We start from the raw sequence: 26,623 nt of genomic DNA, 5'->3' as shown, positions 1-26,623 counted from the left end.
GGTAGAATCCTACCTACTGCGCGTCACGTTTGTGTGTGCAGGTTTAAAATCAGTGACAGGAAGAAAGTACATGCGGCAGTCGGATGGCACCGACAAGTACCTGTCGGGCAATCCATAGATGTTTTAGTGAACGTGTAAGGAAGAACCATGGAGTTTATATGCAGCTCTGTGCTTACTGTGTAATTGACTATTGTTATTAAAACAAGAACAGTTGAAAAAGTATTCTTGTAGACTACTGATGCAACCTTGTTAGAGGCAAGACTCATTTTATGATTCATGTTAAGGAAGGTCATGGTATCCAAGCCAACTTTCTTTTAACTGTAACTCAATTTGTTTTTAACGTCCAACTGTACGTGGAAAGTGAAATTTTGGTTGTGTATGGAGGTCAAATACATCGTTAGTTGACGAAAAGTAAAGTTTGTATGTCTACTTATTTCATAAGTAGAAAGAGTCTAAAAATTCCTATACCTAGCGTTATTCGACAGAGAAGTCAAGAGGGTTCCAGCAGCTGGCTATTCAGTAAAGAAGAGTGGCTGCAAATTCCAAGTAAGTCATCTTGTAAAGAAGTGGAAGGTGGTTTGGGGGAATAAGCCGATGTAACCCAGATCCACAATCACACTTTAAGTCCAGAATGAGATTTTCACTCTGCAGCGGAGTATGCGCTGATATGAAACTTCCTGGCAGATTAAAACTGTGTGCCCGACCGAGACTCGAACTCGGGACCTTTGCCTTTCGCGGGCAAGTGCTCTACCATCTGAGCTACCGAAGCACGACTCACGTCCGGTACTCACAGCTTTACTTCTGCCAGTATCTCGTCTCCTACCTTCCAAACTTTACAGAAGCTCTCCTGCGAACCTTGCAGAACTAGCACTCCTGAAAGAAAGGATATAGCGGAGACATGGCTTAGCCACAGCCTGGGGGATGTTTCCAGAATGAGATTTTCACTCTGCAGCGGAGTGTGCGCTGATATGAAACTTCCTGGCAGATTAAAACTGTGTGCCCGACCGAGACTCGATCTCGGGACCTTGCCCGCGAAAGGCAAAGGTCCCGAGTTCGAGTCTCGGTCGGGCACACAGTTTTAATCTGCCAGGAAGTTTCACACTTTAAGTCATCAGAACGTTAGACTGTTAAAAACACTTTTTCTCAGGAAGAGGTTGCCAATCATGTCATATTCTCAGGTCTACAGTCTCTTGGCAATGTAAAAACATAAAGCTTCAAAGTCAATGCAATCAAAAGGCACAGTCATTGTATCATATATACTCACAAACTCACTCGTCAAAAAACATCGTCATTGTATCATATATACTCACAAACTCACTTGTCAAAACATACAGGGTATTTCCCATTGACCTAGAATCATGACATTTGGCAAGAAGCGAACATATTCATTATGTGACTTCAAACTTAAAATTAAAACATTCTCAGAAGACTGAACTCCCAAGACCGATATCTTGCCAGCGTCAATGTCAATAATAGGCAAAAATCTGTGATGGATGAACTGCCTACATACATAATTAAGTCTGTACGGAACCCTCAGATCACGAGCCTTACTTGCACCTGGCCAATATTTATTTATTTATTTATTTATTTATTTTTTTCATTAGAAGGTTTTCTTTTCCTTTTTACATAGCATTAAAGGAGGTCTTCCTCACAGTAGCAACACACTGGATAAATTTAAGCAATCACGTTTTGCAAGCTCACATGTCAAGGACTTTCCCGTATTTTACAGATGTAGAGGAGGTAAATCATTTGAAGTACACTACTACAATTACATGGCAGGTCTACTATTAAATGTAAGACATAAGCCAAAATTGGACACACATGTAATGATAGAAAACAACAACTTACTGTCACCGAACTCAGAATATTAATATTATGGCCCCATTGACATACACGTAGCCTACAACCCACAGACTTAAATAACAAACAATCATTCTACTTTGTGTGTTTAGCAATGAAAGCCTCTTCATGAAACAACCCCACAATAATAAACTCTTTCTCTTAAAAATTTATATGCTGTCCCATTATGTATAAAAATTAACTTCCTTCACTTCAATTGCTGCCTAGTAAAACTCAGAAACTGATGAAAAGCTAAATACAGTCACATGTCACTGAAAATTGAGATCTGATTCCGAAACGAGTAGTCATCAATAAGTACATAAAAAAGACTGGAGATGGTGTTTAATTGTTACAAAAGGTTAAATTAGGGATTTAAGTTAGTCACAGTGACCTAAAAGAAATGTAATGCCTGCTGATAATGATAACATTTAATATGTTACAGGCTGTGTTATACATCCATTATTTTCGGAAATTGGCCGATTTTGTTATACCTATCTTGTACTATAGGCATACACAGCTTATTTTCAGCCACAAGATGCATAATTCCATCAGAAAATCAAAAACATAATTACGAGATTTCAAGGTGCATCTGAATTATTTCAATTAAAGCATGCATTTCTGCATACAGATTGTAATTAAAATATTGCCACTTGTTCATTTGACATTAAGCTTACCTGATGTTCCTGGTATCGTATGTATCAAAATTAACAGATCAAAACCATTTTTTGAAATGCTATAGAAATTAGTTTCCCATAAATTTATTTAAAAATGCCCCTGTGCTATTGTGTTCTTCATAGGATGTTCGTGGTTAGACAACATTTTCAGTTACTAAAGTTTATATGTGAAGACTATAGCCCCAAAAACTGCACGAAATATCATAATAAATGAATTTGTAAGCACCTACTATGCCACTACCATGCAGCTGCCAAATTTGTATCTGACACCTTCTGCAGGATGCGTGGCTTATGAGTGGCATGAACATCAGCTGCTGCCAGCATACCATGGACTCTTCCTGTGCTCTCTTTACAATAGTGACTGACTCTACATCAGAACCTGCATAATTGTTGTAGTTTAATTTGCATGTTCTTCAGATTCAATACAACTGAAAAGCAAGATGCCATCTCGGTATGCCGTTGTGGAGAAACTGTTGCAATATTCAATAACGGGCTAATGGAGCAAGACCATTTGCTGCATGCGTCATTCCTATTGCTACACTGCAATCTCTTCTTGTTGCTGTTTCAGCAGTTATAACAATGCTGCCTCCATGATATGCTTAACACGTGTGAAAATGAAAAAGAAGCCTAGTCACCAAGTGTACCGTTGTGACTATGGTAGAGTGCAGACCAGCCACACCTGTAGCCACAGCAGTGGCACACACACAGCAACAAATACCACAGAGCCACCACTCCATAATGCCAATGGGTATATTGCCTGTCTGCAGCTGGCAGCGTCTCCCAGCTCTCCATCACCTGACAACACTTGCCTCAATAGATTCTGGATTACGGACAACTACAAGCACCCGAGAACAAGGTACTGAAGCCTCCCGACATATCCTGAATGGAGCTAATCCATCACCAGGAAGAATGGCGCCACCTTCTAGGTCAGGCCCACCACCGTGCATCTCACTAAGATTCATATCATACAAGCAGTAGACACATCACACAGAGACAGAGTCATGTGGTTCGACCCAGGAGACTGCCAAATCACTGGCAGCACTTGAGACACCTCGGCCATTACTCCTGTCACAGCTATGTATTGCAGCTGCAGCCAGAAACATGTGTGCCACCACACAGTAGCTGACTAGTTCGTATCAGGTGCCTTCTGCAACAGCATGGTTCATGTGGCACTAGAGCATCATCTGCAGCCAGTGCACCATTTAGTAAAAATCTGTGTTCAGGTCAACTTGTGCCTTGTGTGTGTGTGTGTGTGTGTGTGTGTGTGTGTGTGTTATCAATAGAAGTACTGGGTACTGCAACTACTGCAGAGTAAATATAAAATCTACTGCATGCTACTTCTTTATCATCAAAAGATAATGAAACAAAAATGAAGGTAAACTTATAAATATTACTTACATGACTCTCACATGCCAACTGTGTGAACCAATGGATCATGGATGTACAGTTGCTAGTTGTATCAACATACTTTGGCCCGTCAGTTACATTCTCCATTCCACAAATAAATTCTATTAAAGTGTTTCTTGGAACACCTACGTCACATAAGTCACCTTCAGAATAATTCAGAAATAAAGCACCTATTCGATATTCCAAGTTGGCATTTCCAATACCAGCACTAATAGATTTTGGTTCATCATTGTTTTTAAGAATGCAGGCACCTGAAATTGTAAACACATAGCACTGCTAAGATCTTAGGGTGAAACTTATTTCATTACATATAGAAAAAGGAGGCACAAAAAGGTAAGAAAACTGAAACTTGCTTCAAGAGAATACATTAGAAAAAGCTGTCAGATGATACTTTTAATTAATATTTCTTTATATCTCAGCTGAGTAACACACCACCTGTCACAAGTAAGTACAAATTCACTCTGTCGCATACAACCACACATACACCCAGATACACATGCCCATGGTGACACTGTATAATTTTGATTACTGTACCATTTAAATACTATACACACAGAAAGGGTGCAGAAAACCAGGGAGTCCTCTGTAAATAGTTAACTAAATTGGATAACACACATAAGGAATGTAATGGTTTATAACTTTATAAAGAGTCTATTCCTAGTAATACACAATGATACACAGTCATCAACCAAAAGGTTGATTTGTATGTCTACTTACACCAATCTTCATACTATCTCATCTCTTTGTAAGAGTTTTATTCATTTCATAAATTTTTATAAGCGTGAAACTTACTTGCTCATCAACAATTCCCTGCTTGGCATGAGACACAAAGTTTAGTTTACATTGTACCTCATGTGACACGCAGACTCTTGAGTGTTATTGAATATAATTCAATTTATATTATTCTTAATGACATACACAGACGTGATCCTGTAGGTAGCAAATATTTTTCAACATTGTAGACTTAAATATTACTGCAGTTTCCAAATACTGTGTCCCTGAGGACTAGAGATAACATAGAAATCCTGCATTGTTCTCCGCTCCAAGGTCAAGGGATGGGAGAGAGTGAATACCAGGGTCATCTCTCAAACTGCACTACGGAGGCCACCGAACTTGCTGGCCTTGTCTGACAAAACTGTCATCGACACTGTCGCAAGTCATAACTCCACAAGTTCTTAGGGAGAGATCAAGCTTACTATCCATCAGACTGGCACTGAATCAAATGATCAAGGAGTTTTTGCCACGATCCTTCCTCACTCTCTCTCTGGTCAAACATGGGTGACGCTTAATTTTTTCACTATCATCTTTCTAACTGCTTGTTACCCAATCATCAGCAAATGGGCCCCATAACTTTCTGTATTAAGTGTAATTTTTTCTTTCTTATTTTGTGCAATCCTACAACTGAACAGTGAGAGACAGTCAGAAATGCTGCCTGTAACAACTAGCCATTCTGAAAAAGCTTTCTCTTCTTTGCAAGCATGTGAGAAATTTTCAAAGAAGCAACTGTGGCATTTTTAGATTTTATCATCGGAGTCACATTAATTGCATTCACACAAAACACTTTCTTACTTGAATAACAGGGAGGAATACGGCAACAACAGCAGACAGCTACACTTCGCACAACTGATTGCCCACAAGGTGCAAACAACATAGGAACTGTTATATCCTAGCCAGTAATGCCACCCGAGCCCGCTGCCAAAAGGTTGGCAGCATCAAAGTCCGGACGCCGTCCGCATAAGCAGCGCCAGCGAGACAGGAAATCGCCGCAAGTCTGCGCGCGCCACTGCTGGCTTCTGGGTTCTTAAGCGCTGGAGTCGCGAGCACTAGGACAGTTCTGTATTCGCCGCTCAGTTGTATACTCGCCACCGAATTGTGTACTTGCTAGTCAGTTATGTGTTCATCGCAGCAGAGTTGTTGTTTGTCGTCAGCCGACGCTGACCTAGCCGCTCTGACTCGAACTAGACAGATTTCTGTAGACACGGAGTTCACTACTGTGTTGCTGTATCTTCGTTAATAAAGATAAGTACCGACTTTTATTTAATCAGAGTGTTTGGGTTTTCATCTTTCTGTTCACTGTTCCAGCGGACCGGTCGGCCCGCTATTAAAAGTGTGGCGGTGACTTCGTAAGCCGTTTCTACAGCGAATTGCTTGTCGCTACGAACACCGCCACAAAACTGGCGACGAGGACTTCCGAACTCGTGTGCAGGGCTGGTTCAACTTGTTTCTGGTTATACTAATTATAGCGATAAAATTTTGGGGGCTGGTTTAATTCGTGTTCACTATGTCTGCCGACTTACAACAGTTGATCTTGTTACAGAGTCAGCAAATACAAAGTCTGGTGGAAGCAATCGCCAACCAAGCGGCTAATCCTCCAACTCAAAAGGAACAAGCACAGGCAGCACCACCTTTCCGTGCTTTTGATGCATCGCGAGAAGAATGGCGAGAATATTTCGCGCAGTTGCAGGCGCACATGACAGTCTACAAAATCACAGGTACTGAGCGGCAGCTTTATTTAATTTCCACTGCAGGCGTGGAAGTCTATCGACTACTTTGTAAGTTGTTCCCGGAATCCCAGCCAGAAGCTTTAGACTATGACGTTGTTGTTAACAAGCTTGCTGAGTATTTCGAGTCGCGAGTTCATGTGGCAGCAGCCAGATTCAAGTTCTTCAGATTGAAGAAACTGCCACATCAATCTAATAAGCAGTGGTTAACAGATTTACGGGGCCTCACCCGTCAGTGCCGATTTAATTGTGTGTGCGGAGCTTCCTACAGTGATGTCATGTTACGAGACGGTATTACTCAAAACATTGCAGATTCTCGTATTCGTGCTGCTATCTTAAAGTTGCCTGACCCGTCATTAGAGACTGTGATGAACATCATTGAAGCCCAAGATACTTTTGACTATGCTGAGTGTGAGTTAGATCAGCCATGTATTTCTCAAATTGCCTGTGCTAAGCAAGTTATGTCACGCCCGCGGCCCCACCGGCAGTCAGACTGTAAACACTAGCCGGCCGCGTCATGTTAAACACATTCGTCAGCCGCGTGTGCAAAATGATAGAGTTAAGTCTTGCCCTAAGTGTGTTCTTGCTCATCCTCGTGAACGTTGCCCGTTAAGAAACGCGGTTTGTCACTTTTGTCAAAGGAAAGGACACATCCAGACTGTTTGTTTGCGTAAACGCAAGAACAATTCTAGTGCTGCCCAGCCCATGGATATTCATGTTCTTCAAAGCCAGCCCGCCCAGAAGGTCGCGTTTAAAGACTCTTCCACGGTTCGTGTGGGTAATAAACTTGTTCGCAATAAGCCACCCACCCAGCCCTCTGCTATGCGACCCAAGCGTAATTCAAACGCTGTAAAAAGTAATGTACAGACTGCAAGTGAAGCGGGAGTTGTTGTTCCACCCGCCCAACCCACGAGTTGTCGTAAGCAACGAACACGCGCTAAACGCGCTGATTTTGTGTCTTCCGCCTCCACTGCACCGATCCAGAGACAGTGTAATAAACTATTTGTGAAGCTACGCATCCAGGATAAGACCTTCAATTTTCAATTAGACACTGGTGCGTCTGTGACTCTCATAAATAGTGCTACGTATGCGGCTATCGGCCGCCCTAAACTCTCAGCGGCAAAACATTCTTTGGCTACTTATAGTGGAGAACAAATTCCTGTGTTAGGTGTATGTAGCGCGCCAGCCACATTCCGTGGCAATACCAAAACAGTTTCATTCACAGTGCTCTGCGCTACAGACAGTGTAAACATTTTCGGATTAGACTGTTTTGACTTGTTTGGCCTGTCTATCCAAGACAATGTGTTGCAAATTAATTCTGTTGTTCTTCCTCAAGACAGCATAACCGATTTGTGTAAACAATACAGTGACATATTTAAAGACGAACTAGGTTGTGCTGCGAACTTTGCCGCTCATATTACGTTAAAAGATAATGCTCAGCCTCGATTTTGTCGTGCTCGTCCAGTGCCTCACGCCCTCCGGGCACCTGTAGCAGCTAAACTTCGTCGTTGGCAAAACAACGGTGTTATTCAACCCGTTTCAGCGAGCCAGTGGGCTTCTCCCTTAATTATTATAAAGAAACCGTCTGGCAAGTTACGTTTGTGTGCTGATTTTAAGTAGACAGTTAATCCTCAGACTGTCATTGATTCTTTTCCTTTGCCTAGACCGGACGAGGTGATGGATAAGTTAGGGGAAGCTCGTTTCTTTTCCAAAATTGATCTCCGTGAAGCATATTTGCAATTGCCCCTCGACGAGCAATCACAACAGTATTTTGTCATAAACACGTCGTTGGGGTTGTTCCGTTTTCTGCGTTTGCCTTTTGGTTGTGTGTCAGCTCCAGCTGTTTTTCAGCGTTTTTTGTCACAACTTCTGGCTAATGTGCCATCGTGTTGCAACTATTTAGACGATATTGTTGTGTCCGGTCGGACGCCTGCTGAACATTTCCGTAATTTGGAGTGTTTGTTTAAAGTGTTGTCTCAGGCAGGCCTACGTTGCAACATCGATAAATGTTCATTTTTCCTTACGGAGCTGGAGTATCTGGGACATGTTATTAATGCTCAAGGCATTCCTCCCTCCCAGTCACATTTAGCAGCTATTCGTGATTTGCCCGCCCCTCGCAATCTGCATGAATTGCAAGCAGTTCTTGGCGAATTGACATATTATATTAGGTTTATACCTAATGCATCACAGATTGCTGCACCGTTGCATCGTCTCCGCCGTAAGAATGTTCCGTTTGTGTGGTCAGCTGATTGCCAATCAGCCTTTCCGCAGCTTAAAGAGGCTTTATTGAATGATCGTTGTCTGGTCCATTACGACCCTAACAAGCCTCTGGTGTTAGCTTGTGATGCCTCTTCTTTCGGCCTCGGTGCTGTGTTATCTCACCGAGTCGGTAACACCGAACGTCCTATTGCGTTCGCATCTAAATTGCTAAACAAAGCTCAGAGTAATTATAGCCAATTGGACAAGGAAGCGTTGGCTATTGTGTTCGGTGTCACAAAATTCCATCACTACCTCTATGGTAGACCATTCTATTTAGTAACAGATCACAAGCCCCTGACGTCACTGTTTCATCCGTCTAAACCAGTTCCTCAGCGGACAGCTCAGAGACTACAACGTTGGGCTCTTTTGTTATCACAATACCAGTATGAGATACTGTATCGCCCTACAGCTCAGCATGCAAACGCTGACGCGCTTTCTAGATTGCCGATTGCTGCGGATGATGTCTTCGATTCCTCTGACGACTCTTGCCATCAGATTGACGCCGATGAGCATCAATCCCTCCGGGATTTTCCGATTGATTATCGTCAGGTGGCACGTGAGACAGCTACGGATCCTCATCTGAGTTTACTATTACGTTTTGTTCAACGTGGTTGGCCGTCCAAGGCAAAGGACATATCGGATCCTGTGGTTCGTCGCTATTATCCGCAACATCATCTGTTGTCTGTTTCGCACGGAGTTTTGCTGTTACGCACCGAGAATGACCAGCTTCGTGTAGTGGTTCCCCAAGTGCTCCAATCCAAGGTCCTCGCCTTGTTGCATCAAGGTCATTGGGGAGTGGTCCGCACCAAGCAGCTTGCCCGCCGTCATTGTACATGGATCGGCATTGATAAGCAGATTACGCAGATGTCTACAGATTGTTCGACGTGTGCCGAACACCAAGCTGCTCCGCCTCAACGCTATTTTGAGTGGGCATGCCCTGCCGGTCCCTGGCAGCGAGTACATATTGATTTCGCTGGTCCATATTGGAATTCTCGTTGGCTCATCGTGATAGATGCATTTAGTAATTTTCCGTTTGTTGTGCCCATGCAGTCTACAACGTCTGCACAAACTATACAGGCGTTGACTTCAATTTTTTGTATTGAGGGTCTTCCAGAAGTTTTAGTGTCTGACAATGGTCCACAATTTACCTCTGCTGAATTTGAAAGTTTTTGTTCTGCCAATGGCATTCGCCATGTTCTTACTCTGCCGTTCCACCCTCAATCGAATGGTGCAGCGGAACGTTTTGTACGCACATTCAAGGATCATATGGACCGCCTTCGTGCTACGCACTCTCGTCAGCAGGCCCTCATCACGTTCCTGTCGTCGTACCGGACCACGCCACGCGACGGCCCTTCGCCTGCGGAGCTTCTCCACGGCCGTCGTCATCGCACCCTACTACGGTTGTTGCACCCCCCAGGATCGACCCGCCGCTTCTGAGCATCGCACGCGTTTTCAGCGCAACGACGCCGTTTTTTGCAGAGTTTATCACGGTCGCCGTCATTGGAAACGTGGTACCGTGATAAGTGTCCAGGGTCGCGGTTTTTATACTGTTCAAGGTGCTACTGGGGTGCACAGGAGGCATCAGAACCAGTTGCGCCGCGCTGGCCGCCCGGATTCTGCCGCTCGTTCTTTGTCCACAGATTTGGTCCGCGGCGGGTTCCAGCCGCGCCTTCCGACTTTGCTGCCGCCCCCAGGGCAGCAGCAGCAGCCGTCGCCGCTACCACGCCGACAGCCCGTCCCATTGATGCCTCCCGCGCAGCTTCATCCGGGAGCGCCCCAGGTGGTTGCTCCGGCGCCTGCGGTCCCTCTTCAGTCGCCACCGCCTTCGGAGCTGATGGACGTCGACCCCTCAGCCGGGCCGCCTTCCCAAGCGGTGGCTGTGCAGCCTGTCCTGAAGCCACTTTCCTTGGGCTCCCCCAAGGAGTCTGACACCGCAGCGCCTTGTCCGGCGCCCACTCAGCAGCCGTCGACGCAGCGTCAGGAGACGCTGCCTCTCTTCGTGGGTCCCGACGCCCCGTCGCGTCCAGTACCAGAAGCTGCGCCCGTGGTCACAGGCGTGCACCCTGACCTCGGTTTTCAGTCGGTGTTTCCCGAGGCCCCGCGCAGCCAATGCTGGGGTGCGGACCGGGGACTGCCACCGACAACAGTCTCCGCCCCGGTCTCTTCTGCTACGCCTGCGGCCAGACCCCTCCCCCGCCGTCGACGCTCGCCACGTCATTATTCAACGACGGTGCGGCGATTTGGGGGGGGGGGGGGGGGGGGGGGGGAGGAGTGTTATATCCTAGCCAGTAATGCCACCCGAGCCCGCTGCCAAAAGGTTGGCAGCATCAAAGTCCGGACGCCGTCCGCATAAGCAGCGCCAGCGAGACAGGAAATCGCCGCAAGTCTGCGCGCGCCACCGCTGGCTTCTGGGTTCTTAAGCGCTGGAGTCGCGAGCACTAGGACAGTTCTGTATTCGCCGCTCAGTTGTATACTCGCCACCGAATTGTGTACTTGCTAGTCAGTTGTGTGTTCATCGCAGCAGAGTTGTTGTTTGTCGTCAGCCGACGCTGACCTAGCCGCTCTGACTCGAACTAGACAGATTTCTGTAGACACGGAGTTCACTACTGTGTTGCTGTATCTTCGTTAATAAAGATAAGTACCGACTTTTATTTAATCAGAGTGTTTGGGTTTTCATCTTTCTGTTCACTGTTCCAGTGGACCTGTCGGCCCGCTATTAAAAGTGTGGCGGTGACTTCGTAAGCCGTTTCTACAGCGAATTGCTTGTCGCTACGAACACCGCCACAAAAGGAACTTCCCTTAACATTTTGTTGAATTTGAAGAAGAAGAAGAAGAAGAAGAAGAAGAGAGGAAAAAAATAATAACAACATTAATAAAAGAATGGCATACAGCAATGAATGTATATAAAATGGTCACTGATACTATCATTTATTAGTGAAATTGGCTACAGATGAAAATAGGAGGAACTTGACACTTCTGAAACAACTGCCATCCTCATGTTGGCCTAAAGCTACTATTACCCACCTATCCCCTTCCCTGTTCCCACACCAGCACTACACAGCCCTCTATTCCACCAATACACCCACAGTCTTTTTACTTCTTTCCTTTCCCACTCCTCCCCCTCCCTGCCATCTTTTTAACCTCCTGACTGCACCTAGCTGCCCTACTTTCTCTTCACCTCATCCTTGTATGCTCCCACAAACAGCACATTACTGTTCCCCATCTCTACCTTGCTATCCCTTCCCATCCGCACCCTGGCTTCCCCCGTAACCCAACCACCCAGATAGCTTCTTCCACCATGCACAGCTGCTCATAGTCTGGCCTCAGCATCCAGAGATAGTGGTCTTATGCGTGTGAGTTGCCTTTGTGCTAATGTGCTTTTATGTCTGTTGCCCAATTCGGAAGAAGGCCTTCTGGCCAAAAGCTTACTTTTTAACAGACTTTTTGTTGTGCCTGTTCGCAACTCAACATCTCTGCTATACGGTGAGTATGATAAATATTTTCATAATATTGTCATTATTCCATCCATGATTTCCCATTGTTTGACGCAGCAGATTTCGCATGAGGTGGGATGCACTACATAAGTGTAAGTGAAGAGGAAGGCGGAGGGGAATGGCATACTGCTGCAAACCAACCCCAGGGCTGAACATTCAGAAAGAGAGATGAGAGAATAATAACCAAGTTCCCTCATTACATTTCAACATCATCAATATCCACAATCTTAAAATTTTTTAACATAGCAATGCATAATAGCATATCTGATATTTGTCGGTAGCCAGAACTCTTTGACAGACACTCAGTTTGGCTCTAGAAACTCCACATTAGATGGTAAAGAACTTCACTCCTTCTTGCATTAAATGTCAGAACATTTTGTTTGAAAATTGTGGACACTGGGCATCTTTTGTGTCTTTGTAAAGGTTCAGACTGTACACTATGGCATACTATTACATAAGTAACAACGTTAATGGATCAAAGAAAGCAAATGTTGTAAACTACTACTTATGTGGCAGAACAAATGATGCCTCATTATACTGCCACATAAAAGGAAATTAACTTGCAACTGACTGAGTCTCACAATTTGGATCATTCTTATCAGAGCACTTCTTTATGTACCATACACTATCAGCAGCTTTGAGTGCACCAGATAGATCCAAAGCTAGCTACATTTGCAAATGATATAAGTGTAATGGTTACAAACACTGACCAAGAACGCAATAATAAGCATACAATGTTCTGGGGGAATCCACGTCTGCTTTAAACTGACTTATAGTGGTTGCACCATTAGTAAAGTGGAGGACATCAAATTCTGACAATGACAATAGATGGTATGCTCTTGTGCAGAGTATGTAATGTATCATGCATCAACAAAAGTTGCAATATTCTGATGACGGTTTACTTAGCAAACAATCTTGTTGTGATATCATATGGTGTAATACTCTGAGGTAATTCAGATCAGGGGTGCGATATCTGGGATGCATGCAGGACTATTCCACGTAGGCCATTAGTATGAGGAGGACTGTTACTCTGGCGTTTATTACAGTTATTCTGATCTAGTGTTGAAAATGTATACTTGCATCAAACAAACAGCTACAACTATTTAGTATACTCATACGCAAGAGGAAAAAATCATCAGTATATCTGGATTGCATCTTTCTCATTCAGTATGTTCATTTGCATTGTACATTTTCAATAAGTTTTTCTCTTGGTAAACTACTACTATTGTCTTTGGGAATGCAAGAGGTCCCTGTAACTATGGTGGTCATTATTGTAAACCAATTATGAAATGTTGTTCTTCTGATGAAGACTCCCAGGTTCGCAACAAGATCCAGTCATCTTTATTCAGATTTGCCTACTTCATATCAAGTGAGTGCCTGGATGATTATAACAGAAGTCTAACATCACTTACCCCACTGCATCATGACAATAAATAATTTTAGGTTAACATCACATAAGACAGTAGTAGTAGTAATTATTATTATTATTTTATCATAATATTGGAAGGTTAGATAAACTACTTAAATAATATATTAAAAAACAAGTAAAAAAACAACAAACTCCATCTTCTAGGAAGTAAGGAGTTCACGTAACCTGATGAGGGCAGACTGATACATCTAGCTGATTTCTAAAATACAGGAGGACATCATTATCAGTAGAAAGAAAACTGGCATTCTACGGAACAGTGTGTGTTATGTCAGATCCCTTAAATCGGGTCGGTAGGTTAGAAAATTTAAAAAGGGAAATGGATAGGTTAAATATAGTGGAAATTAGTTAAGTTCAGTGGCAGGACAACCAAGACTTCTGGTCAGGTGAATAGAGGGTTATAAATACAAAATCAAATGGGGGTAATGCAAGAGTAAGTTTAGTAACAAATAAAAAATAGGAGCGAGTAAGCTACCACAAACAGCGTAGCGAACGCATTATTGTAGCCAAGATAGACACGAAGCCCACACCTACCACAGTAGTACAAGTTTATGTGCCAAATAGCTCCGCAGACAATGAAGAAATTGAAGAACTGCATGATGAGATAAAAGAAATTATTCAGATAGTGAAGGGAGACGAAAATTTAATAGTCGTGGGAGACTGGAATTCAACAGTAGGAAAAGGAAGAGAAGGAAAGGTTATAGATGAATATGAAATGGGGATAAGGAATGAAAGAGAAAGTTGCCTGGTATAATTTTGCACAGAGCATAACCTAATCATAGCTAAGAAGGTTGTATACATGGAAGGGGCCTGGAGACACTGGAAGGTTTCAGATCAATTATATAATGGTAAGGGGTCAGTCCATACCAAGTGGTCCAGCACTGGTTGCTTGACCGTCTCATAAAAATTTTATATTTGCCGGGTGAATACCCCAATGTTTAGTAGACACAAAAATATTTTTTTAAAAATTTGTTGTTTATTATTTTGTTTCAGGCCGCATGCATTTTTTTTGTATTTGCAAGCATCTACATTTTTTACAATTAGTCAGCAGTGGATGGTCCTAAGCCTTTCAGATAAAATGCATTTAGTTCAACACACTCTGGGTTACAAATTAACATCATATCACTTAACTGAATGTATTCTTTAACATATTTTTAATATGTTCAAAGTTATCAGCCACAAATTAAAAAAACTCAATTTTTGAACAGTAGCTTTCCAAAGAAAGATTAATATCTCAGCTTTAATATTTTTTCTGTTATTTCACTGTATAGTAAGTTACTTTTTATAGAGTATCAATGGTGAGCAGTTTACACTTTAAAAAATACACTATTTTTAAAAACTGGATTTTTTAATTTTTCCATTTTGTGGCCTGCAATATCTTTGTTGGGGGGACCAGATAAAAACCTGAAAATTTCACTTCAGTATAAATTTCAACTTTGAGATTCAACTGGAAGTTATGGAAAAAAAATTACAAACACGAGTCAAAAATACGTTTTTTAACACTTGCGATATCTGGTAGACTAATCAAATTACAGTATACCAATTATATAATGTAACACACCACATTACACTAGCTAATGATTATTTGTCAAAGCAATGCTATGGTAATTGTTCCAGGAAGCTAATAATTGCACCTGCAAGCCTATACAGTTCTAATTGTTGTCTTCCCCCTTACACCAACGATTGTCTACTCACACTTATTTACCAGAAGTTCTTGAAGTGTGCAGCTGAAAATGGAGTCTTAGTGTTCTGTTGGTCTTCTTATTAATGAAGCATGTCATAAAAGTGGGTATAGTGTGCACCCTAAAGACATTACTTTAATTGAAGATTACAGTGAAGAAGAAGAAAAAGTGTTGTTTTACATGCAAGTACCATGAAATGAAATACTTAAAACAATTCATCACCTTTTTTGTCAGTCTTGCAGGGACCCTTTTGAGAAACATAAGAAACCTATAACAAAAGGTCTACGAGAAACAACATTTGATCATTATTCTAAAAACAAAAGTCCTTTTGTCAATCTCATACCAGGAAAATCATTGTGTCCAACATGTTATTCTAAGATATTTGTAATTCACAAGAGAAAGAATAGTGAAACCTCAGATACAGAATTTTGTGACTTATCAGCAACCATTAAAAAAGTAGATACAGCTTGTGAAATCCTGGGTATATTGCCTGATAGTAAAATTAGAAAACTAAGTCAAGATAAAAGACCAAGTGCCTAGAATACAAAAATTGAGAAAGTGGCAGCTACAGTCAAAAAGAATTTGTAAGTTTCATTTCAAAATACAATTTGTTCTAAAACAGATGGAAGTTCTAAAACTTCACCAACCGAATATGATGATTTGATATAAAAACTGAAAACTAAATACAATTCCCTAAAAAAAAAAAAAAAAAAAATTACGGGGAATTTTACCAGCGTTACAAAAGAAAAGTGCATCTAATTTGGTAGATGAAAACACAATCAATAAAGTTATTAAGTATTATGATGATGACAATAACAGACATTTGATGTCTGACAAAAAAGACTGTGTTTCTGTGAAAGAAAATGGTGCTAAGATTCCTTTGAAACAAAAAAGGTTAATATTGTGTAAAAACACTACAGCAGTGCATGTTTTTCAACTAAAATTAACAAACTACATTAAACAGCACCACCCTTCCATAAAAAAAACTGATTTACTTTTTGGATAGGGCAGCAATCAATAAAAAAAAATTAAAAAATCTTCTTTCATAAAGAAGATTTTAGGTTTGATGCAGAATCGCACTTTTTCACTTCATGCCATGGGAAGAATGCTTGTGATGGTGTCGGGTTTACAGCAAAACGAGCTGTCACAAAAGCAAGTCTGCAGCGCACCGATGACAATCATATCATAACACCTCAAGAAATGTTTGAATTCTGTAAAAAAACATATCAAAGGAATTACCTATGTTTTTGTACAATGTGAGAAAATACGAGAAGTCTATGACAGTGTCTTGAAGAAAAGGTACAACACTTGTCAGAAGATTAGAGGCACTCCATCTTTTCATTGTTATGTACCCCATTCACACAACTTACTGACGTGTAAGATCACTTCAACTTCACCTGATAGTGAACTTCATCAGTGTGGAAAACTTGTACAACTGGTTCTACAAAATAAAGACATAGTGGCTTGTGTTTATGATGAACATTGGTGGATTGGTGAAGTTGATAATATTGACTGTCAAAACCATGATGTGCATGTTGTATTTTATCACCCCCCAGGACCAAGGACATCTTTTAAAAAATTGAGAAGGATAAAGTTTGGATGCCACTTACAAATGTACTAAGGAAGCTGTCTCCCATGGAATTTACAACTGTGACGGGGCGAACTTGTAACCTAACACTCAAACTGAGTGAACAAATTCCTCAAATGTTCAATGACTGATGCACTAAAAACAAATAACAAGAGAACAATATAATGTAATTAGTAGGCTTATTTTCAATAAAAAAGTAAGTAATCATAGATATGGTTAAATTATATACTGTTAACTGATATATTTTGTTCCATAAGCCTAGATATCGCAGATGTTAAAAAACATATTTTTCACTCATGTTTGTAATTTTTTCCCATAACTTCCAATTGAATCTCAAAGCTGAAATTTATACAGAAGTTTGATATCATAAAGGTCTAATAACTGTGAAATTTTCAGATTTTTATCTGCCCCCCCAACAAAGATATTGCAGGCCACAAAATGGAAAACTTAAAAAAAAAAAAAAATCCAGTTTTTAAAATAGTGTATTTTTTTAAGTGTAAGCTGCTTACCACTGATACTCTATAAAAAGTAAATATATCGTACAGTGTAATAGCAGAAAAAATATTAAAGCTGAGAAATTAATCTTTCTTTGGAAAACTACTGTTCAAAAATTGTTTTTTTTTCTTTTTTTTTTTAACTTGTGACTGATAACTTTGAACTACCAAAAATATATTAAAGAATCCATTCAGCTAAGTGATAATGACGTTAATTTGTAGCCCAGTGTGTGTTGAACTAAATGCATTTTATCTGAGAGGCTTAAGCCAATCCACTACTGAATAATTGTCAAAAATGTGGATTCTTGCAAATACGAAAAAAAAACGCGTGCGGCCTGGAACAAATAAGAAGGCCACTTCAAAATAATTAACAATAATTTTTTTTAAAAAAATATTTTTGTGACTACTAAACATTAGGGAATTCACGCAGCAAATATAAAGTTTTTCTGAGGTTGTCAAGCAACCACTTATGTTTTTCTTGGACCACTTGGTATGGATTGACCCTAAGACAAAGATTTAGGAACCAAGTATTAAATTGTAAGACATTTCCAGAGGCAGATGTGGACTCCGACCACAATCTATTGGTTATGAACTGCACAAAGGTGGGAATTTAAGGAGATGGGACCTGGATAAACTGACAGAACCAGAGGTTGTAGAGTGTTTCACGGAGAGCATTAGGGAACGATTGACAAGAATGGGAGAAAGAAATACAGTAGATGAAGAATGGGTAGCTCTGACAGATGAAATTGTAATGTCAACAGAGGATCAAGTAGGTAAAAAGATGAGGACTAATGGAAATCCTTGGGTAACAGAAGAGATATTGAACTTAATCGAAGAAAAGAGAAAATATAAAAATGCAGTAAATTAAGTAGGCAAAAAGGAATACAAATGTCTCAAAAATGAGATCAACAGGAAGGGCAAAATGGCTAAATAGGGCTACAGGACAAATGTAAGGATGTAGATGCATATATCACGAGGGGCAAAACAGGTACTGCTTACAGGAAAATTAAAGATACCTTTGGAGAAAAGAGAACCACCTGTACGAATACCAAGAGCTCAGATGGAGAACCAGTTCTACGCAAAGAAGGGAAAGCAGAAAGGTAGAAGGAGCGTGTACAGAGTCTATACATGGGTGATGTACTAGAGGGCGATATGGAAATGGAAGAGGACATAGATGACATGAAATGGGAGATATGATACTGTGTGAAGAATCTGACAGAGCACTGAAAGACATAAGTCAAAACAAGGGCCCAGGAGTAGACAACATTCCAATAGAGCTACTGATAAGTCTTGGGAGCACCAGCCCTGACAGAATGCAAAACTAGTAGAAGCCAACCTAAGGGAGGATCAGTTTGGATTCTGTGGAAATGGTGGAACACGTGAGGCAATACTGATGCTACGATTTATCTTAGAAAACAGATTAAGGAAAGGCAAGCCTACGTTTTAGACTTAGAGAAGGCTTTTGACAATCTTGATTGGAATACTCTTTCAAATTCTGAAGGTGGCAGTGATCAAATACAGGGAGCGAAAGGCTATTTACAATTTGTACAGAAACCAGATGGCAGTTATAAGAGTCGAAGGACATGAAAGGGAAGCAGTGGTTGGGAAGGGAGTGAGACAGGGTTGTAGCCTATCCCCGATGTTATTCAATCTGTATATTGAGCAAGCAGTAAAGGATACAAAACAAAAATTTGGGACTGGAATTAAAATCCAGGGGAAGAAATAAAAACTTTGAGGTTTGTCGATCACATCGTAATTCTGTCAGACACAGCAAAGGACCTGGAAGAGCAGTTGAACGGAATGGACAGTGTCTTGAAAGGAGGATATAAGATGAACATCAACAAAAGCAAAACGAGGATAATGGAATGTAGTCTAATTAAATCAGGTGATGCAGAGGAAATTAGATTAGGATATGAGATACTTAGAGTAGTAGATGACTTGTGATATTTGGGGAGCAAAATAACTAATGATGGTCAAAGTAGAGAGGATATAAAACATAGACTAGCAATGGCAAGGAAAGTGTTTTTGAAGAAGAGAAATTTGTTAACATCGAGTATAGATTTAATTGTCAGGAACTCTTTTCTGATAATATTTGTATGGAGTGCAGGCATGTATGGAAGTGAAACATGGACGATAACCAGTTTCAACATGAAGAGAACAGAAGCTTTAGAAATGTGGTGCTACAGAAGAATGCTGAAGATTAGATGGGTAGATCCAGTAACTAATGGAAAGGTACTGAATAGAATTGGGGAGAAGAATAAGTTGTGCCACAGCTTGACTAGAAGAAGGGATTGGTTGGTAGGACATGATCTGAGGCATCAAGGGATCACCAATTTAGTATTGGAGGGCAGTGTGTAGGGTGAAAATCATAGAGGGGGAACAAGAGATGACTACACTAAGCAGATTCAGAAGGATGTTGGTTGCAATAGTTATGTACTTGGAGATGTAGAAGCTTGCGCAGGATAGAGTAGCATGGAGGGCTGCATCAAGCCAGTCTCTGGACTTAAGACCATAACACACAGTATAGGCAATTCTGATTGTTGGTAAACTTGGTTCTTGTAGTGATTCCCCCCAACGGAAGCAACTTACAGCCGTTTATTGGAAGGCATCTTAAGCAATTAGTATTAAATTTCAGAGAAATGTTCTGTTTAACCCAGATACAACCTGAGAAGAGGGAAATTCACCAGGACTCTAAATAAGCACTCAATAACATTTTTATACCAACTTTCTGAAACAGCTTCGCTTTGCTGATGAGTTTGTTCTGCTTGCCACCAGTGCAAATGAACTTCAACTGTGAGTCTCAAAATCAACTACAATAACATATAACCAAGAAATTGAAAAGGAAGAGCGCAATTAACAATGAAGTCAAGCAAACGACAAGTTTCTGTATTTAGGACAGTTGAAAACAATGTATGGATAGACACACAGGAGTAAGAATGGACTGGAGTACTTTAGATTCACTGAAAAAGCCTTCCAAAATAATTATTCCAATGAGTCTGAAAATTGAAGTTTACAAGTATACTACCAGTCTCAACTTACAGCAGCAAGACATGAACTTTTAATGTGCTAACCATTATGTACACTAATAAGGACTGGAAAGATGCATTACTGGGAATTATGAGAGGAGACAGGAAAACAAACACATTAATCAGGGAAGAGACTGAGGTGCAACATTTATTTAGGATATAGAAATTAAATGCAAATGCATACGGCATACAGCTCGACAAATGCTTGTTCGATGGTAGAGATGTGTGATATTTGGTGTAACCATTAAAATAACACTGTTACCGAGTCATATCAATTAAGCAAATAATATACTCCAAACTGGACCCTATTAAATTTTTTTAATGTGATGGGATTTATAAACAGAAAAAAGATTTTTTTTCACTATTCACCAAATTTTTGATAGTAATGAGAACTATTCAGTTTCATTACAATGCCTTTCTTCTTGCTGATAAAATTTCATTATTTTAAATCAACACAATTCATATCTTGTCAATATAATGGCCACCCTCAGAGTTCCATCCCTCACCCTTTTCCACAATACCTGCAATGTCTCCATTCCTTCAGAAAATTCCACCACCACCATTTCACGTGGTATTCGTGACTCATTAATAGCTCCATCTATGCTGCACGTTACTCATGGCTGGAAAGTATTTTTTACTTTGGTAACAGTTAACAGGGGCAGATGGTCAAGCAGACACTTTCAACAGTAACATTTCCCAGTTCATCATCACATAATTTCCAAGTTCTCCTTTCGGGGTTCGCAGGTTTGCATATTAAGCTTTGGTAGGTAAGACCAAAGTTTGTTTAGTAACTCAACATAGGGATCACCTTATATTTACAGATGAAGCATTCGTAAGTAGAAGTCACATGCTAGTTTAATACGACAATTTCAGAAGGGAGGTAAAGGGCGAAGAACAATTTAAATGTAGTAAAAGAATTAAAATTGAGGTTCAACAATGATGCTAAGTCTATTATTGCACCACAGCACTGTTAATTTTCAAGGTTGGCAACAAATGATGAGCCAAATGTAATGTTAGCCCACAAGTGTTCCAATTGGTGTTGATTCAATACTTGGAAGCCATTGGACAACATTTGTTTTCATACAATGTGCTTTGAGTGTCAGTGTTGTTAAGACCAGCGAACATTAGTGATTGATAATGGATGTAAATCATAGCCATAAATCTGTTGAGAAACAAGAATCTACAATTTCATGTCTGATGCAGACAATACGATGCCAACTTTACATTAATGGTGATTGATGAATCGGACACAAACACCTGAGTGGCAGGACGAATATATGGCATCATAGAAGTGAACATTTTAAAGTGCTATAAGATGAATTATAAATTAAAGAATCCAATTCTAGGTGCTTCATTTGCTGGGGACCGAAGCAAGGGAAGTTTCATGAATCAGAGAAGCAGTTTACGCTGCTGTGTAAGGATGATAAAAGAAGGTGGGTCTTGCGTTACAATTACTAGCTTAGTGGCTCCTTGTGGCACTTTGTGACTAGCCTATGGAACTTTATAACTAGCTTATGGAAACAGCACAACTGTTCAGCAGGCCCTACATGCAACAGCAATCAGGAACCCGTAAATTTTGATATTTCATCAAATATTAATGTTGATGACATGAAGAGTGTGTTGCTACAAACCGTTCTAGCTAGAACCCTGCAAGAGCATAGCTCACCCAAATGGTCTACAGCTACAATAGCTGTGGTGTGGGTGTGGGTGTGTGTGTGTGTGTGTGTGTGTATGTGTGTGTGTGTGTGTGAAATAGCAAATATACTTTGATAGACGTTGCCAAAGATGACCAATGCTGCCTTGCCTAATACGCCTAATAAACAATACAGTTGAGTAAGCACTTGTCCAGGCCAAGCAGAAGTCAGATGTTCACACTCATTTGCACATAAGACTGCGAATTTGCAGTCTGCACATGAGTGATGCCTCCCCTTAGCACCAGAGCTGGCCAAAACTTATCTGAATGATAAATAACGAATACCGACAAAAATTATTATAAATTATTTGTGAACAGCTATTGAAAACATTCATTCAAAACATTATTCATTTACACAAACAAAACCATTTTATTTGTCACTTATGGACAAAAAGCGTTATGAAGAATAGATAAATTTACAATTTAATGACATTTATTGCACCAATTCCTTGTTATGTATTAAACAAATGCTTTGTTGCTTTTAATTTAGTTTTCAGAACAATTATTTTATCAAACATCACCATCAGAAAGGTTATTTGATTTTCTACGTTTTGTCATTGGCACACTAAAGAAAATACATTCTACACATACAAGGAAGATAATGATACAAGACTTTGAAATCAAAGTCTCCTTCAACAAAAACTCAGAAATCATCAATTCTGATCTAGTTTTTAGCAAATAAATTATTTTGTGAGTCCAAATAAGCTTTACCTCTCAAATTACATTCAAGACACATTTTCTTTTTGTGTCATAACATCATTTGAAATCCATGAGCCACTTTTTTCAACATTTCTTTGGCTATTATATAATAGTAGTTTGTTGTAAGCATCCCTTGGTCATGGACAGCAACAGAGGTGAACTATTTGTAGGTTGGTTGGATGTTGTTTGGAACACAATGTCAAGCTATGTTCTTAACAGAAGGTATAAGGGTACAGAATTCGGCTGAACTGAGTCTGTAAATCTTCCCATAAAAACTGGATATGCACAATTTTCAATACCCTCATGTTTATAAATGAGTACATGTGTGTACAATTAATTTTGTTATAATTCTATGAGGGTGAGTCAAATGAAAACCTTAAATATTTTTTTAAAATATTATTTATTGTGCGTAAGCGGTACAAAGCTGTATCACTTTTCAACACAATCTCCCCCACGCCCAATGCAAGTCCTCCAGCACTTACAAAGTGCATAAATTCCCATAGAAAAAAATTCTTTTGGTAGTCCGCACAACCACTCATGCATTGCATGGCATACCGCTTCATCAGAATGGAACTTCTTTCCTCCCATTGAGTCTTTAAGTGGTCCATACACATGGAAATCACTTGGGCCAAGGTCTGGTGAGTATGGTGGATGAGAAAGACACTCATAATGCAGGTCTGTCATTGTTGCAACTGTTGTACGGGCAGTGTGGGGCCTTGCATTGTCATGTTGCAAAAGGACACCTGCCGACAGCAATCCATGTCGCTTTGATTTGATTGCAGGCCGCAGATGATTTTTTAGGAGATCTGTGTATGATGCACTGGTGACAGTGGTCCCTCTAGGCATGTAATGCTCCAAAATGACACCTTTTTCATCCCAAAAGATAGTCAGCAGAACCTTCCGTGCTGATAGTTCTGTTCGAAACTTCTTTGGTTTTGGTAATAAGGAATGGCGCCATTCCTTGCTCGATCTCTTCGTTTCCGGTTGGTGGAAGTCAACCCAGGTTTCATCCCCAGTAACGATTCTTGCAAGGAAGCCATCACCTTCTCGTTCAACGCGACGAAGAAGTTCTTCACAAGCATCAGCACGTCTTTTTCTCATTTCAGGGGTCAGCTACCATAGCACCCATCTTGCAGAAACTTTGTGAAACTGGAGCACATCTACATCTACATTTATACTCCGCAAGCCACCCAACGGTGTGTGGCGGAGGGCACTTTACGTGCCACTGTCATTACCTCCCTTTCCTGTTCCAGTCGCGTATGGTTCGCGGGAAGAACGACTGTCTGAAAGCCACCGTGCGCACTCGAATCTCTCTAATTTTACATTCGTGATCTCCCCGAGAGCTATAAGTAGGGAGAAGTAATATATTCGATACCTCATCCAGAAATGCACCCTCTCGAAACCTGGCGAGCAAGCTACACCGTGATGCAGAGCGCCTCTCTTGCAGAGTCTGCCACTTGAGTTTGCTAAACATCTCCGTAAAGCTATCATGGTTACCAAATAACCCTGTGACGAAACGCGCCGCTCTTCTTTGGATCTTCTCTACCTCCTCTGTCAACCTGATCTGGTACGGATCCCACACTGATGAGCAATACTCAAGTATAGGTCGAACGAGTGTTTTGTAAGCCACCTCCTTTGTTGATGGACTACATTTTCTAAGGACTCTCCTAATGAATCTCAACCTGGTACCCGCCTTACCAACAATTAATTTTATATGATCATTCCACTTCAAATCGTTCCGCACGCATACTCCCAGATATACAGAAGTAACTGCTACAAGTGTTTGTTCCTTTTTTTTGTGTGAAAAGCAATGGTCCCATAACACTCCCCTGTGGCACGCCAGAGGTTACTTTAACGTCTCTAGACATCTCTCCATTGATAACAACATGCTGTGTTCTGTTTGCTAAAAACTCCTCAATCCAGCCACACAGCTGGTCTGAGCTCACCATCGGCAGCATCGTCGACAGGACTGACTGCGGACCTTTGGTACAGAGCCGAGTGGAGGGTCTGAAACAGAGGCTGAGATGGTTCTGCGACCGTGTGGGCTGCAGATTCCTCGACTTGCGCCATAGTGTGGTGGGGTTTCGGGATCCGCTGGATAGGTCAGGAGTCCACTACACGCAGAAAGCGGCTACACGGGTAGCAGGGGTTGTGTGGCGTGGAATGGCCGGTTTTTTAGGTTAGATGGCCTCGGGCAAGTACATAAAGGGCAGCAGCCTCAAAGGGTGCGGGGCAAAGTCAGGACATGCGGGAGCCAAGCAGCAATCGGTATTGTAATTGTAAACTGTCAAAGCTGCATTGATAAAGTACCGGAACTTCAAGCACTGATAGAAAGCACCGAAGCTGAAATCGTTATAGGTACAGAAAGCTGGCTGAAGTCAGAGATAAATTCTGCCGAAATTTTTACAAAGGTACAGACGGTGTTTAGAAAGGATAGATTGCATGTAACCAGTGGTGGCGTGTTTGTCACTGTTAGTAGTAGTTTATCCTGCAGTGAAGTAGAAGTGGATAGTTCCTGTGAAATATTATGGATGGAGGTTACACTCAACAACCGAGCTAGGTTAATAATTGGCTCCTTTTACCGACCTCCCGATTCAGCAGCATTAGTGGCAGAACAACTGAGAGAAAATTTGGAATACATTTCACATACATTTTCTCAGCACATTATAGTCTTAGGTGGAGATTTCAATTTACCAGATATAGACTGGGACACTCAGATGCTTAGGACGGGTGGTAGGGACAGAGCATCGAGTGACATTACACTGAGTGCACAATCCGAAAATTACCTCGAGCAATTAAACAGAGAACCGACTCATTGAGATAACATCTTGGACCTACTGATAACAAACAGACCCGAACTTTTCAGGTCTGTAAGTGCAGAACAGGGAATCAATGATCATAAGGCCGTTGCAGCATCCCTGAATATGGAAGTTAATAGGAATATAAAAAAAGGGAGGAAGGTTTATCTGTTTAGCAAGAGTAATAGAAGGCAGACTTCAGACTACCTAACAGATCAAAACGAAAATTTCTGTTCCGACACTGACAATGTTGAGTGTTTATGAAAAAAGTTTAAGGCAATTGTAAAACGTGTTTTAGACAGGTACGTGCCGAGTAAAACTGTGAGGGACGGGAAAAACCCACCGTGGTTCAACAACACAGTTAGGAAACTACAGCAAAAGCAAAGAGAGCTTCACTCCAAGTTTAAACGCAGCCAAAACCTCTCAGGCAAACAGAAGCTAAACGATGTCACAGTTAGCGTAAGCGTTCAGTGAATTCGAAAGTAAAATTCTATGTACCGACTTGACAGAAAATCCTAGGAAGTTCTGGTCTTACATGAAATCTGTAAGTGTCTCGAAACGGCATATCCAGACACTCCGGGATGATGATGGCATTGAAACAGAGGCTGACACGCGTAAAGCTGAAATACTAAACACCTTTTTCCAAAGCTGTTTCACAGAGGAAGACCGCACTGCAGTTCCTTCTCTAAATCCTCGCACAAACGAAAAAATGACTGACATCGAAATAAGTGTCCAAGGAATAGAAAAGCAACTGGAATCACTCAACAGAGGAAAGTCCACTGGACCTGACGTGATACCAATTCGATTCTACACAGAGTACGCGAAAGAACTTGCCCCCCTTCTAACAGCCGTGTACCGCAAGTCTGTGGAAGAATGGAAGGTTCCAAATGATTGGAAAAGAGCACAGGTAGCCGCAGTCTTCAAGAAGGGTCGTCGAGCAGATGCGCAAAACTATAGACCTATATCTCTGACGTCGATCTGTTGTAGAATTTTAGAACATGTTTTTTGCTCACATATCATGTCGTTTTTGGAAACCCAGAACT

The 26,623-nt window shown here is 41.1% G+C and overlaps 1 protein-coding gene across 2 annotated transcripts in view; it reads right to left on the bottom strand.

The window, feature by feature from the left end:
• Positions 1-26,623, bottom strand: part of LOC124711315 (cation-independent mannose-6-phosphate receptor) — a 640,574-nt gene that overhangs the window by 338,482 nt on the left and 275,469 nt on the right. For both annotated transcript variants that reach the window (XM_047241343.1, XM_047241335.1), the window contains exon 15: positions 3,912-4,171. In XM_047241343.1, the coding sequence (XP_047097299.1) occupies positions 3,912-4,171 (260 nt within the window). The remainder of the gene's footprint in view (positions 1-3,911; positions 4,172-26,623) is intronic.

Source organism: Schistocerca piceifrons, chromosome 1 (assembly GCF_021461385.2).
Source record: "Schistocerca piceifrons isolate TAMUIC-IGC-003096 chromosome 1, iqSchPice1.1, whole genome shotgun sequence".
NCBI lineage: Eukaryota > Metazoa > Arthropoda > Insecta > Orthoptera > Acrididae > Schistocerca > Schistocerca piceifrons.
The sequence above is the reverse complement of the archived record's forward strand: the minus strand, read 5'-3'. Positions and strand labels throughout refer to the sequence as shown.